Here is an 18,998-nt window from a genome sequence, read left to right on the forward strand (position 1 = left end):
TTCTCCTGGATGGATAGTGGGGGGGGGGGGAGGTTGAAGAACCTCTGTCCTTCCATCTGGAAACGGGCCCAGGCTGAGCAGAGTGGGAGTACAGAGCCACCCTGGCCTCCAGCAACTCTGATGTCACGGCTCTTGTTGTGATCAGTCACCCTCTGTCCCCACTCCATGCATGGCCTGGTGACTGGCAGGCCCAGCTCGAAAGCCACCTCAAAAACCTGGATGAAGGCAGACTTCTTGGTGTTGAAGAAGTCCGTGGGAACCCAGTCAGACCCACAGCAGCAAGCTCTTCTAGTAAGTCTTCAAAAGAGCAAGCTTCAGGGCACAGAGTAGTAATAAAATCCACAGTCAGTCGCACCTGCCAATGTGTCCCCTTCGGCACGTCACTTACTTGTGCCTCCTTAGTTAAAAGATTTAGTCACTGAAATCTAATTGATACTTAGTAAGTGTTAGCTAGCATCACGTCCACTTAAGTGAACTGGCGCGGGCATTGCGATGTCAGCAGTGTTGCTGGTCTCCCGGAGGCGGCCAGGGAGCCAGGCGGCCAGGGAGCCAGGGAGCCAGGGAGCCAGGTGACCAGGGAGCCAGGCGGCCAGGGAGCCAGGCGGCCAGGGAGCCAGGTGACCAGGGAGCCAGGCGGCCAGGGAGACAGGTGGCCAGGGAGCCAGGGAGACAGGTGACCAGGGAGACAGGGAGACAGGCGACTAGGGAGCCAGGCGGCCAAGGAGCCAGGCGGCCAGGGAACGAGGCGGCCAGGGAGCCAGGCGCAGGGAGCCAGGCGGGTGTGCTCGGGACTTATTTAACCCTTGGCCTTCAGACCTTGGAGGCCCACTCTGGATATGATGTCATGTCCTTGCACGAGTGACCAGGTCTTGGGTCTGTGGTGTCTGATGAGAATCTCTCCCTGAGAGAGGAGAGGACCTCTGTGTGGACTCCGTTTCTGTGGACAGGCCACGCCCGGCATCCTTCAGCGCTCCTCAGGGCACAGCCTGTCCTAGCCGGGCAGGCCTGTGTACTTTAGCACAGAGGTCCGAAAAGCTTCTAAATCTAAGTACTGTGCTTGTAAACTTACCTCAACCTAAAAAGGCAGTCCCCAGTGAAAGTTTAAGTTAGTTTATATGTAGTGAGTGCATATTATCTGCAGCATTCTGAGGGCTCTCCTGTACTCTCATTTACTCTTTGCGACATCCCAATGCGTAGTTCCTAATTTTATCTTATTTTTTATATGAGGAAACCGAGGCTCAAAGGATTTAATAAGAAGTCACACACGGGTGACCACACTGGTATTTGAAGCTGGGAATGCTGCTTTGGTCCCAGCAGCCCCTGTGGGCAGGAGTCAGTGTGGGATGGACAGACAGAGCAGGCCTGTCCCCCAGTGGCGGGCCCTCGGGGGCAGCTCTGAAGCACAGCACTGCTCAGACTGCGTTCATGGAGGCGCCACCGTGTGCTCGAGCTTGCGCTGACCGTCTAGGGGAGGAGAGCAGCGAAAGATCAGCAGCCCTGGTGGGCACTGCACTCCTGGACTGAAATGAGGAACGGAACCAGCATCAAAAAGGGAATGAGTAACTAAGGAAGGAGGGGAGTGCTTCCTGGGGAGGTGACTTCTAAGCAAGGTTTTGTAGAATAAATAGGAGTTCACCAAGGATACCCTATAGGCACAAAAGGCAGAAGAATTAGCATGCAAAGGAAGAGATATGAAACAGCAGGGGACTTTACGGTGGGTTTATGCAAGTCCTCTAGATCAGTGGTCCCCAACCATTTTTGGGCCATGGACTGGTTTAATGTCAGAAAATATTTTCACGGACTGGCCTTTAGGGTGGGATGGATAAATGTATCACGTGACCAAGACAAGCGTCAAGAGTGAGTCTTAGATGGATGTAACAGAGGGAATCTGGTCATTTTTTTAAAAATAAAACATCGTTCAGACTTAAATATAAATAAAACAGAAATAATGTAAGTTATTTATTCTTTCTCTATGGACCAGTACCAAATGGCCCACGGACCAGTACCGGTCCGGGGGTTGGGGACCACAGCTCTAGATGGTGGATGATAGGGCGCAGGAAGAAGTACCACACGTGTTAAGATCAAAGGGGCAGAGAGAGCTGGAAGATAAAGGTCCTGCCATGCCAGGGAGCCTGACTGTATCCTGAGCTTGTAAGCAATTTAATATCAGAGATTTAGAACAAGGTCAAATCCACAGACCTTGATGCAATTAGTCGTACTGTTTTTTTCTGTGGTTTTATTACTACAGGTATTGAAAGGAAAGATTACAAAAGTCAGTAAGTAAGCTTCACGTCTAATGTGTGTTGCCATTGCACTAAAAATTATATATTTTTTATTAATTTTGATGGGGTGGCATTAATAAATCAGGGTACATATGTTCAGAGAAAACATCTCCAGGTTCTTTTGACATTTAATTATGTTGCATTCCCATCACCCAAACTCAAATTATCTTCCGTCACCTTCTATCTAGTTTTCTTTGTGCCCCTCCCCTCCCCTCACTCCTTCCCTCTCCCCCCCCCCATAACCACCACACTCTTGTCCATGTCTCTGAGTCTCATTTTTATGTCCCACCTATGTATGGAATCATGTAGTTCTTAGTTTTTTCTGATTTACTTATTTCACTCAGTATAATGTTATTAAGGTCCATCCATGTTGTTGTAACATTTCTTATGGCTGAGTAGTATTCCATAGTATATATGTACCACATCTTCTTTATCCAGTCATCCATTGAAGGGCTTTTTGGTTGTTTCCATGTCTTGGCCACTGTGAACAATGCTACAATGAACATGGGGCTGCATGGAAAGCCACATGCAAAAGAATGAAACTCGACTACAGCTTGTCCCCTTGTACTAAAATTAATTCAAAATGGATCAAAGACCTAAATATGAGACCTGAAACAATAAAGTACATAGAAGAAAACATAGGTACTAAACTCATGGACTTTGGTTATAAAGAACACTTCATGAATTTGACTCCAAAGGCAAGGGAAGTGAAGGCAAAGATAAATGAATGGGGCCACATCAGACTAAGAAGTTTTTGCACAGCAAGAGAAACTGACAACAAAACAAACAGACAGCCAACTAAATGGGAAATATTTTCAAACAACAGCACAGATAAGGGCCTAATATCCAAAATATACAAAGAACTCATAAAACTCAACCACAAACAAACAATCCAGTAAAAAAATGGGAAGAGGACATGAACAGACACTTCTCTAAGGAAGAAATACAAATGGCCAACAGATACAGGTATTGATCGATTTACGACCTATGCAACTTATGACCATTCGACTTTACAACCACAATCGCTAGCCACGACTGCTCTGCGTCTGGCAGGGCAAGCGTTGCCCAGCTGGGCGTACGACAGTGCAGACCAGCTTCCAGCAGCACTAACATCTCTGCGTGCACCATTTCAACTGTTATCTCAGACTTGGTACAGCAATTTGTGTTTTGTGTCTTGGATATTTTTCATCAAACCCCTTTCAAGATGTCTACCAAGAGGAAATTGTCTATGTCTATGCCTCAGCCTGCCAAGAAGGAAAGAAAGGCTATTGATCTCGACATGAAAATGAAGGTAATTAAGCAGTATGAAAGAGGAAAGAAAGTGAATGTGATCACACATGATATGAAGTTATCACACTTGACTGTGTCGATGGTTTTGAAAGATAAAGAATTCATGAAGCTGTGAAAGGTTCTGCACCCATGTGATCAACAGTTATAACAAACAAAATGGGGTAGAGATGATACAAATGGCATTTAATGAACAAAGAAAATTACGATATATAACAATAATGAAAGAAAATTATGATAAAATATGACTTAAAGATTTTTATAACATCATTTCACAGTACTGTACATATAGCCTACTCAATTTATGACCAAATCGTGTTACGACTGGTCTATCGGAACCAATCGTGGTCGTAAGTCGAGCACTTAGCTGTATATAAAAAGATGCTCATCTTCATTAGCTATTAGAGAAATGCAAATCAAAACTACAATGAGATACCACCTCATGCCTGTTAGATTAGCTATTATCAACAAAATGTTGTTTTTTAATTTCCACTCGTTTCTCCATTCTTTTCATCACTAATTCTCTTTCACAAATGTTATTCTCAGATGCCAGGATAAGTACTTTTGAGAGTTTTTTAAATGTTTTTTTAAGTGGCCTTTGATTACATAGGAGCGTCCTAGTACCATTTCCAATAGTAGCTTTATGGCAGGAATGGAGGCTAAGACTGATTATGTAATTGTTCCCTTAATTTATTCTCGGAACCTAACACGCTGCCAGCATCTTGAAAAAACACTAATGATCATAGTGACATCTGAGTGTCTCTCTTGCTCATGGTTTCCGGCACCACTGCTCTTGCATTGTATACAGCAGAGTAGAAATCAATGGTTTAAATGTGGCATGACTGTTGGCTCAGCACTGGGCACCCCGGACTTTTGCCGTGTCTCTCCAGCTTGCACGTGCAGCCCACAGCCAGCAGACCTCACCGGAGGATTCATGTGTACTCAGTAGAGCCCCTTGCCAGGGTCTCTCATGTTAACATCTGGATGAAGAGAGGCAGCGTATGCTGCTGTGCTGAGGTTGCGTTTTGCAAGGAGTGCAGAACACCATCTGTCAGAGGAGGTGGTGGGAGTGTGCAGATATTGCTGTGAATTCCATGAATGCTCAATTGCTAGAGTTTTTTTTTTTTAATTTAAAAGTCTTTGCATTTTGTTTGTTTGGTTGTTGTTTGTTCTATTTTTTTTTTTTAGAATAGTCCTTATCAGTGGCAGAAGATCCTTCTGTAGTATATTTTCGGGGCTGCCGTATCGCGACACTGTTCACGTTGGGTATGTATACGCATGCTTGCTTTGTAGTTCTCTGGGTGAAAAGTTGTGCTACCACGTGTATAATCTGCAGCCCTTTCCATTTCAAATGGAAGTTTGGTATTTGTAAATTTGAAAAAAAATTTGACACTGCAAATTTGGTGTTTATAAATTTGAAAGAAAAAAAAGTTCTACCTTCTTTTCAGCCAGAAAACTTCCCTGTTATTTTGTGGTGTGTGTGTGTATGTGTGTGTGTGTGAGCGCACACACGTGCATGCATGTATGTCCTCACCATATTGCCTGCTGTTTCTAAGTGTGCATTTTGGCATCTCTTCCAATACTGTAAAGCAAGAACCATACAGGGGCCACCCCATTCCACAGGCCTTGTCAACTTTTGGAGAAAGGTAGGTCAGGAAAGGAGTTACAGAAACCATTTGGCAATCCAGTCCCTTTCATCTTGGCGTGGGGGCTGGAAACTGACCAGCAAGCGGGAGTAGATATCAAAGTAGAGTAGTACCAGGAACTGGCTTAGGTGATTTGCAACAGGCCAGAGGAATGATCACCTCTCTAGATCAACAAGCCCCCTTCTTCTGCTCTGAGAAAAGTAGGTAAGTGAGAATCTGACCTTGCAGATCCTCCCGCCCTCATTGCCGTCCCTGAACTCTGTGCTCATTGCCTCCTCTGAGTCTTGCTGCCTCACCCTCAGCTGTTCCCTGCATCTGGGGTTTGTTGTCAGGGAGCTGCTGCCATTTAGGGCAGGACGCTGAGAGCAACATGGGTAGTTGGCGCTGGCCTCTGTTAACTAGTGCTAGGCTTGCCCTCTGGCTGCTGTGACAGCCGCACACTATGCACACATGACCATTGCCACGTGGGAGGGCAGTATGGCCCCTGGTGCTGTTTCACCATTTACAGTAGTCCCCCCTCATCCACAGGGAGATACATTTTAAGACTCATTGGATGTTGCCTGATGTGGTGGCACAGTAGACAGAGTGTCGACCTGGGATGCTGAGGACCCAGGTTTGAAACCCCAAGGTTGCTGGCTTGAGCATGGGATCATAGACGTGATCCCGTGGTCGCTGGCTTGAGCCCAAAAGTTGCTGGCTTGAAACCCAAAGTCACTGGCTTTAGCCCAAGGTCACTGGCTCAGCTTGAACTTCCCAGTCAAGGCACAAATGAAAAGCAATCAGTGAACAACTAAAGTGACAGTTATGAGTTGATGCTTCTCATCTCTCTCCCTTCCTGTGTGTGTGTCTCTCTCACTTTCACACACACAAAATACCCCAATGGATGCCTGAAATTGCAGATAGTACCGAACCCTATATATACTATATTTTTTCCTATACATACATACCTATGATAACATTTAATTTATAAATTACACACAGTTGAACAATTGTAACAATATACTGTAATAAAAGTTATGTAAATAAGGCATTGTTAAGTACAAGGAAGGTACTTAAATAAAAGCACGTGGCAATGGTCATGTGTGCATAGTGTGAAACTGTGAAACAGGGACAATTGGTCTGATCACCAAGACAGCCACTAAGTGACTAACAGGCAGATGCATGTACAGCGTGAGTACGCTGGACAAAGGGCTGATTCACGTCCAGGTTGGGTCGGAGCTGGACAGTATGAGATTTCATCATGCTGCTGAGAATGGCACACAATTTAAAACTTATGAATTGCTTTTTTCTGGAATTTTACATTCAGTATTTTTGGACTACAGTTGACCATGAGTAAAACTGCAGAAAGCAAAACCATGGATAAGGGAGGACTGCTGTATTTCAAGAAGGGCCACCTGTAGGATTATTAGCAGCTTCATCTATTCTGCTGGTTGTCCCCAGATGAAGAAGAAAATGAGTGAGAGGGGTCATAGGACACAACCTTTTACATCTTGGACATGAACAAACTCACACTCGCCACTCTTTCAGATTTTATAGATGAGGAAACCAAGTTGCAGGAAAGTTAATTTTCCGTAACAGAACACATGGTTGGGTCCTCTATAATACCTCCCCGAGGAAAGAACATGCCCATTTCAGCAGCACATGCTACTTAAGTCCTCCCGTAAGAAACTATGGGCACAATTCAGAATATTATACTTAAGCAGCGAGAGCAAAAAGTGTTTGTTCTGCTTTTTAAATTTTTTAATAAACAGATCCTATTTATAATTATGATTTTTAAATTAATTATTGGGAAACAGCTATGCTCAAATGTTAAAAATATGTATAATAGTAAATTTACACACACACACATATGTTTTAAGTGAGAGGAGATGAGAGAGAGAGACAGACTCCCCCATGTGCCCTGACTGGGATCCACCTGACAACCCCCGTCTGGGGCTGATGCTTGAATCAACCGAGTCCCTGACTGTGAGAGGGGAAGAGAGAGGGAAGGGGGAGAGGGAGAGAAGCAGATGGTCACCTCTTGTGTGCTCTGACCAGGGATTGAACCTGGGATGTCCAAACACCAGGCCAGTGCTCTATCCACTGAGCCAACTGGCCAGGGCCTACACACATATTTTTTCAACTGCTTTAGTTTATGTACATATTAACTAATATGTTTTCACTGTGGAAAATTCCTTTATTTTTATGCCAAAGCTCGCTCTGTGACCAGGACGTAAGTCAAAGGATTTTAGGGGTGGAAAGGACTTTCGAGATGATGGGGTATGTCATCTCTAAAGTGCTGTGATGCACCCCAGCTTCACCGCTCAAGCCCCTAGGCATGGGGGGGTCAGTGGGGTGAAGTTCCCCCACTCCCCCAGCAGAGCCAGCAACACCTGCACCCAGGGCTCGGGCCACCCCGGCCTGCTGACCTTGTGGTTTCTAGCTCCCGTGTTTCCGTCGTACTTATGCACGTGGACTGGACCAGATGTGCCAGATTATTCCAGACAAGCACAAACCGCCCTGCTGACGGGCCGATGTACAGCTCCAGCTTCATCACAAGAAACTTTTAAAAACAGGAAACTCAAAAGTTCATCCACTGTATTTGAGCCTCCTTTACTTGGAAAGCATCTCTCAGGATGGCCTTATCTCTTTCCGGTTCTGTTTTCTGGCTTCTCGTGCTGCCCTGAAGTGTCCCAAGTCCTACTCTCGTGTCTTGGCTTGCCCTCACTCCCTCCCCGACCCCAAAGCTTTGTTCTTGGTTTTAAACTGAACTGAGCTTATTTTGGCTCCTGTTGTCCGCTGAGCAGAGCAGACAGGCCCATCTTAGTGGAGGTTTCACCGTTTGTTCATTTTTTCATTCGTGCCTTTGGTCATTCAGCCGTGTCTTCTGCCCATGGTGAGCACTCACCTGGATGGATGCTGGGAGGGCGCAGGGATGAGTAAGAACTGCTTTCCAGCAGTGTGTCATTCAGCAAAGGAGCCAGTCATGCGAACAGCCTGGTCAGGACATGGGGAGGGCGGGCAGGGAGCACTGCACAGTGCTTCCACTGCCCCCAGATCTTCATCCATGTCTACATTTACAGCAAATCTGTGCTCTTCAGTAAAGCCAAGCATTTGCTATGTAAAGTCTTGTTATCCTTATTCAACCCCTAAGTATGTAGTCATCCCTGCCTGGCTCCTATGTAGAAATTCAGGTGCTACCGTTGCACATCAGAATTCATTCATTCCTGCTGTAAAACCTGTTGAACCTACAATGTGCCAGCATTTTTCTAGGCAATAGGGATACAATGGTGAACAAGAAAATGTCTCTTTTTCTCATGGAGCTTACCTTCTAATGGTAGGAGACAGAAACAAGTTAGCGAACAAAATAACCATCAAGCCACAGAGCAAACAATTCAATGAGTCCTATGCAGTGTCCTATGAGGTGGAGCACTGAGGAAGGAAATCAGTGAATTCAGTGGAGGAACCCAGGGGCACTCCCGGCAAGGGTGGCTCTTCAGCTTGATGTAGACGTGGAGAAGGCTGTCCTAGCCTCACCTTTGACTTCTGAGGGTGAGCGGGCTCCTTGCAAACTTCAGGGAAGGGTCTCTCTAACATCTGATGAGCCAAGAGAATTCAGCAAAGCCCCAACCCAGCTGGAATCCCATTGCTGACCAACCCTGCCATGTCCCGGCCTCAGAAGGGAGGGGATGGGAGACCAGGTCCTGGTCCTGGATGTCACAGTCACAGGCTCATCTAGATCTTGGTAATCTCATTTGTCCAATGGAGAGGTTTGACTAGACTCCAAAGATCCCGTGAGCTCAAACAGCTTATCTCTGTGTTCTTACCCTGTCAGCTTTGCTAATGTGGGAGCGATTAAGTATGGGTGACTAGGAGTTTATGAATGGGACATGCTGTTCACCCTCCTCATCCACCAAAAACCTAGAGCTCCAATCTGAATAATTATTCCTTGTCCAGGTTTTTTTTTTTAATTTGAGATTTTAAAAAATCTGCAGATCTGGTGACTTTTTCCAGTTTTTTTTTTTTATTAAATTTAATGCAGTGACATTGATAAATCACGGTACATATGTTGAGAGGAAACATCTCCAGATTATTTTAACATTTGATTGTGCTGTATACCCCTCACCCAAAGTCAAATTGTCTTCTGTCACCTTCTATCTGGTTTTCTTTGTGCCCCTCCCCTCCTCCACCCCCTCTCTCCTTCCTCGCCCCCTCCCCCCTCCCCCAAGCCCCCACCCCCATTGCCATCACATTCTTGTTCATGTCTCTGAGTCTCATTTTTATGTCCCATCTATATATGGATTCATATAGTTCTTATTTTTTTCTGATTTACTTATTTCACTCTGTATAATGTTATCAAGGTCCATTCATGTTATTGTAAATGATCCGATGTCATCATTTCTTATGGCTGAGTAGTATTCCATAGTATATATGTACCAAAGCTTTTTAATTCACTCGTCTTCTGACGGACACTTGGGCTGTTTCCAGATCTTCGCTATTGTGAACAGTGCTGCCATAAACATGGGAGTGCATTTCTCCTTTTGGAGCTGTTCTATGGTGTTCTTGGGGTATATTTCTAAAAGTGGGATAGCTGGGTCAAAAGGCAGTTCGATTTTCAGTTTTTTGAGGAATCTCCATACTGTTTTCCACAGTGGCTGCACCAGTCTGCATTCCCACCAGCAGTGCAGGAGGGTTCCCTTTTCTCCACATCCTTGCCAGCACTTATTCTGTGTTGTTTTGTTGATGAGCGCCATTCTGGCTGGTGTGAGGTGATATCTCATTGTGGTTTTAATTTGCATTTCTCTAATGATTAGTGATGTTGAGCATTTTTTCATATGCCTATTGGCCATCTGTGTGTCCTCTTTGGAGAAGTGTCTATTCATTTCTTTTGCCCTTTTTTTGATTGGATTGTTTGTATTCCTGGTTTTGAGTTTTACAAGTTCTTTATAAATTTTGATTATTAACCCCTTATCAGATGTATTGTCAAATATGTTCTCCCATTGTGTAGTTTGTCTTTTTATTCTGTTCTTATTGTCTTTAGCTGTGCAAAAGCTTTTTAGTTTGATATAGTCCCATTTGTTTATCCTGTCTTTTATTTCCCTTGCCCGTGGAGATAAATCAGCAAATATATTGCTCCAAAAGATGTCGGAGAGTTTACTGCCTATGTTTTCTTCTAAGATGCTTATGGTTTCACGGCCTACATTTAAGTCTTTTATCCATTTTGAGTTTATTTTTGTGAGTGGTGTAAGCTGGTGATCTAGTTTCATTTTTTTGCAGGTAGCTATCCAATTTTCCCAAAACCATTTGTTAAAGAGGCTGTCTTTACTCCATTGTATTTCCTTACCTCCTTTGTCAAATATCAGTTGTCCATAGAGCTGTGGGTTTATTTCTGGGTTCTCTGTTCTGTTCCATTGATCTATATGCCTGTTCTTATGCCAGTACCAGGCTGTTTTGAGTACAATGGCCTTGTAGTATAACTTGATATCAGCAAGTGTGACACCTCCTACTTTATTCTTCTTTTTTAAGATTGCTGAGGCTATTAGTGTTCTTTTTTGGTTCCATATAAATTTTTGTAATATGTGATCTATATCTTTGAAGTATGTCATTGATATTTTAATTGGTATTGCATTGAATTTATAGATTGCTTTGGGTAATATAGATATTTTAATGATGTTTATTCTTCCTAACCATGAGCACGGTATATGCTTCCACTTGTTTGTATCTTCCTTGATTTCTTTTATCAATGCTTTGTAATTTTCCAAGTACAAGTTTTTAGTCTCCTTGGTTAAGTTTACTCCTAGGTACTTTATTTTTTTGGTTGTAATAGTGAAAGGGATTATTTCCTTAATTTCTCTTTCTGACTGTTCATTGTTGGCGTATAAAAATATCTCTGATTTCTGAGTATTGATTTTATATCCTGCCACTTTGCTGAATTCATTTATCAGGTCCAGTAGTTTTTTGACTGAGACTTTAGGATTTTCTATATACAATATCATATCATCTGCAAATAATGATAGTTTTACTTCTTCTTTTCCAACTTTTTTTTTTTTTTTTTTGTATTTTTCCGAAGCTGGAAACGGGGAGAGTCAGTCAGACAGACTCCTGCATGCGCCCGACCAGGATCCACCCCCAGCGCCCGGGCCATCTTTTGCTCCAACGGAGCCTCGCTGTGGGAGGGGAAGAGAGAGACAGAGGGGAAGGAGAGGGGGAGGGGTGGAGAAGCAGATGGGCGCTTCTCCTGTGTGCCCTGGCCGGGAACCGAACCCGGGACTTCTGCTCGCCAGGCCGACGCTCTACCACTGAGCCAACCGGCCAGGGCCTTCTTTTCCAACTTGAATGCCTTTTATTTCTTCTTCTTGTCTGATTGCTGTGGCTAGGACTTCCAGGACTATGTTAAATAAGAGTGGTGAAAGGGGGCACCCCTGCCTTGTTCCTGATCTTAAGGGGATTGCTTTTAATTTTTTCCCATTGAGTATGATGTTGGCTGTGGGTTTCTCATAGATGGCTTTTATCATGTTGAGGTATGTTCCCTGTATTCCCACTTTGCTGAGAGTTTTGATCATGAATGGGTGCTGGATTTTATCAAATGCTTTTTCTGCTTCTATTGAAATTATCACATGGTTTTTCTCCTTCTTTTTGTTTATGTGATGAATCACATTGATTGATTTACGAATATTGTACCAGCCTTGCCTCCCCAGAATAAATCCCACTTGATCATGGTGTATGATTTTTTTCATATATTGTTGGATCCGGTTTGCTAATATTTTGTTGAGGATTTTAGCATCTATATTCATCAGAGATATTGGCCTATAATTTTCTTTCTTTGTGTTGTCTTTGCCTGGTTTTGGAATCAGAATTATGCTCGCCTCATAAAAGGAGCTTGGAAGTCTTCCTTCCTTTTGAATTTTTTGAAATAGTTTGAGAAGGATAGGAGTTAGTTCTTCTTTGAATAGTTGGTAGAATTCACTTGTGAAGCCATCAGGCCCAGGACTTTTCTTTGTTGGGAGTTTTTTGATAACTGTTTAGATCTCATTTGTTGTAATCTGTCTGTTTAGGTTTTCTGATTCTTCCAGATTGATTTTTGGAAGATTGTATGTTTCAAGGAATTTTTCCATTTCATCTAGGTTGTCTAGTTTTTTGGCATACAGTTCTTCATAGTATTTTCTTACAATATTTTGTATTTCTGTTGTGTCAGTTGTTATTTCTCCACTCTCATTTCTAATTTTATTTATTTGAGTCTTCTCTCTCTTTTTCTTGGTGATTCTAGTTAAAGGTTCATCAATCTTGTTTGCCTCTTCAAAGAACCAGCTCCTAGTTTCATTGATCCTTTGTATTGTTTCTTTAGCCTCTATGTCATTTATTTCTGCTCTGATCTTTATTATTTCCTTCCTTCTACTACATTTGGGCTTTACTTGCTGTTTTTTTTTTCTAGTTCTTTTAGATGCAGGGTTAGGTTGTTTATTTGAGCTTTTTCTAGCTTCTTAAAGTGTGTCTGTAGTGCTATGAACTTCCCTCTCAATACTGCTTTTGCTGTGTCCCATAAATTTTGAGTTGTTGTATGCTCATTGTCATTTGTTCCTAGAAATTTTTTTATTTCTTCTTTGATCTCATTCTTGATCTATTCATTATTTAACAACCTGCTATTTAGTTTCCATGTGTTTGAGAATTTTTGAGCTTTTCTGTTGTGGTTCATTTCTAGTTTCATGCCATTGTGATCAGAGAAAGTGCTTGATGTGCTTTCAATTTTCTTAAATTTATTGAGACCACTTTTGTGCCCTAACATGTGGTCTTTTCTAGAGAATGTACCATGAGCACTTGAAAAGAATGTATATTCTGCTGCTTTAGGGTGAAAGGTTCTGAAGATATCTATTAAATTGAGTTGATCTAGTGTGTCCAATAAGTCTGCTGTTTCTTTTTTAATTTTCTTTCTTGAGGATCTATCTAGTGATGTTAGTGGGGTATTGAAATCCCCTACTATTATAGTATTGCTGTTGATCTCGCCCTTTAAATCCATCAAAGTCTGCTTTATATATTTACGTGCTCCTATATTAGGTGCATAGATATTTATAATAGTTATATCTTCCTGTTGGATTACTCCCTTTATCATTATGTAGTGGCCTTCTATTATCTCTTACTATATCCTTTGTTTTAAAGTCTAATTTGTCTGATATAAGTATTACTACCCCAGCTTTTTTTTTTCATTTCCATTTGCATGAAATGTTTTTTTCCATCCTTTTACCTTCAATCTATGTGTATCTTTTGTTTTAAGGTGTGTCTCTTGTAGACAGCATATGTACGGGTCCTGTTTTCTTATCCACGCAGCTACCCTATGTCTTTTGATTGGGTCATTTAATCCATTTACATTTAAGGTTATTATTGATATGTAGTTGTTCGTTGCCATTTTATTCATTAATGCTGTATTCCTTTTTTGCTATATTTTTTCCCACTTTGATCTGTTTACACCATGCCCCTTATCATTTCCTACAGCGTTGGTTTGGTTGTAATGAATTCCTTGAGTTGGTTTTTGTTTGGCAAGCTTTTTATTTCTCCTTCGATTTTAAACAATAGCCTTGCTGGATAAAGTAGTCTTAGTTGTAGGTTCTTGTTCTGCATTACTTTGAATATTTCTTGCCATTCCCTTCTGGCCTCAAGTGTTTCTGTTGAGAAGTTGGATGTCATCCTTATGGGGGCTCCTTTTTAGGTGATAGCTTTTTTTTCTCTTGCAGCTTTTAATATTTTATCTTTACCACTTAGCTTTGGTATTTTAATTATGATGTGTCTTGGTGTAGGTTTCTTTGGATTTCTCTTTAATGGAGTCCTCTGTGCTTCTTGAACTTGTGAAAGTTTCTCCTGCATTAATTTAGGGAAGTTTTCAGCTATGATATGATTGAACAAAGTCTCCATCCCTTGTTCTTTTTCTTCTTCTTCAGGAACCCCTATGATGCAGATGTTATTTCTCTTCATGTTGTCACAGAGCTCTCTAAAAGTTTCCTCAGACTTTTTGAGTGTTTTCTTTTTTCTTCTCTGCTTTCATGTCTTCATTCCAGTTGTCCTCCAACTCGCTGATTCAGTCCTCAGCTCTATCTATCCTGTTTTTAATTCCTTCCATTGTGGTCTTTATTTCTGATATTGTATTTGTCATCTCCAACTGATTCTTTTTATACTTGCTATTTCTTTATTTAGGTGTTCATAGTGACCATCCATTGTTGTTCTAAGATCCCTAAGCATCCTTACAATCATTATTTTGAACTCCGCATCTGGAAGTTTGATTATTTCCATATCACTCAGTTCATCTCCTGAAGGTTTCATTTGGATTGCACTCTTTTGTCTTCTCATTGTCTGTGTTTTTTTTGTGGAGTTGGTTGAGTCTAGGCTTGGTGTTGTCTGCCTCCAGTTATCAGTTGTGTTATTTCTAGGTCTTCTTGGGTTGGTATCAGCTATTATTTGTAATCCACTTTCGGATTTGGGCAGCTTTGAAGTCTTGATTTGTTTGTTTTCTTAATAGGTGATAGTCTTGTTTACTGATCTCAGCAGGGGGCTTCCTTGAAACTGTATCCAGGAATGGGATGGGTGTAACCTGAGACTCTGAAGGCCTCTTCCACCAACTAATCTCTCTGGGGGCAGGGTGTTTTCTTAGCTTCAGGAGGGGGATGTGTATCTCAGATCTCCATTGAGACCTGAGTTACTGTCCCTCCTCCCCACTTCTTGTTTTCAGCTGTGTCTTTTTGTGCTGATTGGAGCTAGAGAGATGTCTGGAGATGTCTGATCCGGAAGCAATTCAGTACTGTTTTGTGGGGAAGGATCAGTCCCTCCCCCAGCTATGACCGCCTCCAGCACAGATGAGTCAGCTTTTTTTAGATCGTCTCCTTTATTCCTTGGCCCCTCACCGTCTGTCCCTCTCTCTTTCCTTTCCACTTGGGAGATAAGCTGGTCTTTTCAACACACCTCGCTCCTTGGTTGCCAGGCAAGTGGCTGTGAGTAGTATTTTCTGCTCTTTTCCCTGGAGTGAGATCTCCTCTGGGCTCTCAGCCTCACCCCCCCCCCTCCGTTCCTGTAAATAGGGGAGATTCAGGCGCTCTCTACCAGGTTTGTTGTGGCTTCTTCTTTGCTCCTTGGTTTTTGAGAGCTGTTCTTGTAGTCCAGAGTTGGTTTTTCATGCTGATTTTTCCTAAATTGATTTGTATTCCAGTTTGGTGGTGAGAGCTGGGTGTCTGTGCATCCGCCTACTCTGCTGCCATCTTCAGGTCCCTTTTTCCAGTTTTATTTGGTACATGTTCCCTGGTATGAGCTACAAGGGTAGGGGCTTAATCAACCAGGGATTGAGAACAATGAAATGTTTGCGATCATTTTGCATGCCACCAGATTTATACTAAGCAGCTCACAAAGTGATTTTTAGAGTTCCTGCTTGAAGCCCACTACCCTGATTACTTAACTGTCCCAGTCTTCCAGCTGTTATTCCCTGCCTTGATTTATAGATAGAGGTATTTGAGAATAGAGTGTCTTTCCTTAAGATTAGTTGATCATGTGTGAAGATGACACATACAGGCAATAGTGTAAGCTGAAACACAGATTGTTACAGAATGTCGGGCACTGTCCTAAGTGCTCTATATACACTTGTTCCTTTAATGTTCACAACCATCTCAGAAAGTAGCTTCTCCCCTGATTGTTGTGCAGCTATGAGGCTGGGGCAGAGGGGGGCAGGCAACAGTGGCAGCAGTGGGAGGCAGGCTGGCTGCAGGCTCTGCAAGGTGCAGTGTTGTCTGCTTTGGGGCCAGCTGGCTGCACAGAGACAGTCCCTGGAGCACGTGATCACCTGACTGCAGAGTGTGTCTCCCCCACCACCACCCAGCTCGGGCTGGGCTTGCTGGCTCAAGACCAACAAGAAACAGGTGGCACCAACTGGCGGGTGTGTGTCTGGGTGATGACAGAGCTTCATGCATGTGCCACGGAAGGAGGTCACCTCCTGGGGACCCAGTGGCCAAGATGCTGGGTGGTGGCCTTCTGATAGCTTTTGAGGCTGCCGGTTTATACTGAAGCCTGGGCATCTCCCAGGGCACACCCTGGGCATCTTGGGTGGATTGTTGGGTAAAAACTAATCTGTGTAATTCCTGCATCTGGGGGTTTGTGGGTTATAAGTAGGAAGGCATGAATTACAGAATTATAAAAATGGGGAGGTGGTCACACTGTCTAGGCATCGACATGGTAGAGACAGCCTGACTGTGCGTGGGCTTCCCTGGTTCATGACCTTGAAATGCTCTGGCTCTTGTGTCCCAGGACCTTCCCGGCCGCTCCTGGTCGCCCCACAGCACGTAGGGAAGTGAGTGGGGACTGGGGAGGGTCTTCCTTCCATTTTCACACCATGCATGAAAGATGCTTTTTGAGAAAGTATGCAAAACAGTTACATTAGAGGATTATTATTCACAGCACCAAATATATCTTCATTTCACAAAAGGATTAGTGACTGGGCTATGTGAAGTAAGAAACTTTCTTACTTTCTTTCTTAATAAATGGCTTGATTTACAGATTGCTTTTCTCATGAAGTTGTCTGTGTGATAAAATGAGGTGTTTCTGATAACCGTCCGTTTTCCCTGTTCTTTCACTTAGGAATTCATTCTCGCCTGTTGCATGATGGGCATGGAGCGGGGAGTGCAGGGTGGGGCACACTCAGAAAACAGGGTCATTGCTGTGGTCACGCCTGGCCTTTGCAGTCTCCCTCCAAGCCCCTCAGAGCCCTCTGTCTTTCAGCAGTTTGCTTACCTACCCTCACTCGGCTCAGGTTGTTCCAGCATCTCCCAGACTGAGCAGCATGTGGTCAAAATGCAACTAAGGTACAGCCCCATTTTGATCAACACATGGTTTTCCTTTCATCTCTATTGTTTTTGCTTAAAGTGAGGGATATCTTTGGGTTCAATCTAGTATAGAGTTTGAAGAGGGTGGTTTCCCCAGGGTCAGTACTTTGTGGGGGTTAGTGGAGGAACTTTATGCTGTCACTAGAGCCCCTCTTATTGTCTGGGGTGACCCCTGCCTTGGTCTTCCTTAACACATACCCCCCCACACACACACACACAATCTGGTCCTCGCTGCCCACGCTTTCCATGGCCCAGATGGTCATTTCTAATCAGGTGCATATATGTCAGGAAGATGTCAGCATTCACTGGCACGCTTAGATTGAGGGCTGGCTGCAGACTGTGCTCACTCCTTTCAAATAACACAGCACTTGAGCGCGGAGTCCCACTAATCACTGGCAGGATGGACTGCATTTCACAACAGCAGGCCCACAGGCCGAGCTCAGTGAGCAGAAACCACTTCCGAGGATGAAAGCCCTTCCTGGACATAAGGGCATTGCCATTTCTTCTAATTCACTAAAAGATACCTGACATGGAAGATTTGCCAGGTAATGCCAATTCAGACAAGGTCACTGATGGCGAGCACTCTTCAGCTGCAAGAATAGACTTAGAACCAGAAGAAATTTGGAGACTGTCTAGTCCTGTGGTTTTTCAGACTGTTTTTTTTTAATTGAAGTAACCATTCTTTCAACACAAGTTTTCATAGAACACCAGTAAGTAAAACAGCTAAGCAGAGAGCTATTCCAGAAAAGGGCGAGTGGGCCAAGAAGCCCACTCATCTCTCCTCCACCCGCCATGACCCCATCGGGGAGACCACAGTCCGCGTCCACGCCTTCTGTTGGTGCCAGTGGGCATCGGAGGCCAGGGAGCAGTAGGGCTCATGGGAGAGAGCTGACAGGCAGAAGCCTTGTTCCTGGCATGTTAACCTTGCTGGTCCCAAACTTACTCATCTGTGAAATTGACTATAATGTCATCCTCAGGGGATTTTGAGAGTATTAAGTGGAACACTACGTGTGAAAGCTCTAAGCTCCCTGCCAGGCCTATAGTAGGTCCTCATTGAATGCATTAAATGTCAGCTTTGGCTTCGTTTGTGTTCAATCGCAAGAGCTATTTCATTGCTCTTTCTAGATCTTCCTCAACATAGCAAGTCTCAGATGGGTTCATGATGACTTAGCCAGCTGTGCATTTCTACAAGCACAAGGGATTCATTCAGTAGTGGGATTCAAATAATTTAATAACCAGTTCTCTGCCCTAATGACCATTTAAAGTATAAAATCAATAAACCGAAAAGTAGTTTATTATTTTATGCATTTAATAGTTAAATGAGAACAATAAAAGAGGTATACAAAACTAGATTGTTATAAGAAAAAGTTTTAAAATATTAATGAAAATATGTTAAATAATACCTGACAAAAAACAATAAAACTTATTAAGATATGTCCATATTGCTTCTTGGTTGGCATCCTCACATGCAATTTTTTTCACCTATGGATGGAATTTTTTCACCTATGGGCGCTTAGAATACGCTGTTGCACAGATAAATGTTAAAAAGGGATAAGGAGCCTGACCAGGTGGTGGCGCAGTGGATAGAGCATCGGACTGAGATGCAGAAGGACCCAGGTTCAAGACCCCGAGGTCGCCAGCTTGCGCGCGGGCTCATCTGGCTTGAGCAAAGAAAAGCTCACCAGCTTGGACCCAAGGTCATTGGCTCCAGCAAGGGGTTACTCAGTCTGCTGAAGGCCCGCAGTCAAGGCACATATGAGAAAGCAATCAAAGAACAACTAAGAAGTTGCAGCGCGCAACGAAAAATTAATGATTGATGCTTCTCATCTCTCTCCGTTCCTGTCTGTCTGCCCCTGTCTATCTCTGCCTCTGTTAAAAAAAAAAAAAAAAAAAAAGGTCAGGAATGTAAATTTGTGATTTCCACATTGGGTGACTGCCCAGGCGCCCACCTTAGA

General features: G+C 43.3%; 1 protein-coding gene across 2 annotated transcripts in view; it reads left to right on the forward strand.

The window, feature by feature from the left end:
• The window catches only part of LOC136315540 (CDK5 and ABL1 enzyme substrate 1-like), a 115,940-nt gene that overhangs the window by 62,924 nt on the left and 34,018 nt on the right, over positions 1 to 18,998 (forward strand). Inside the window, exon 4 of one of the 2 annotated variants that reach the window (XM_066247229.1) lies at positions 4,758 to 4,835. The exons of the other annotated variant lie outside the window; for it this stretch is intronic. Coding sequence (XP_066103326.1) covers positions 4,758 to 4,835 — 78 coding nt within the window. The remainder of the gene's footprint in view (positions 1 to 4,757; positions 4,836 to 18,998) is intronic. 2 annotated transcript variants of the gene reach the window in all.

The sequence above is a fragment of the Saccopteryx bilineata genome, chromosome 11 (assembly GCF_036850765.1).
Source record: "Saccopteryx bilineata isolate mSacBil1 chromosome 11, mSacBil1_pri_phased_curated, whole genome shotgun sequence".
NCBI classification, from domain to species: Eukaryota; Metazoa; Chordata; class Mammalia; order Chiroptera; family Emballonuridae; genus Saccopteryx; species Saccopteryx bilineata.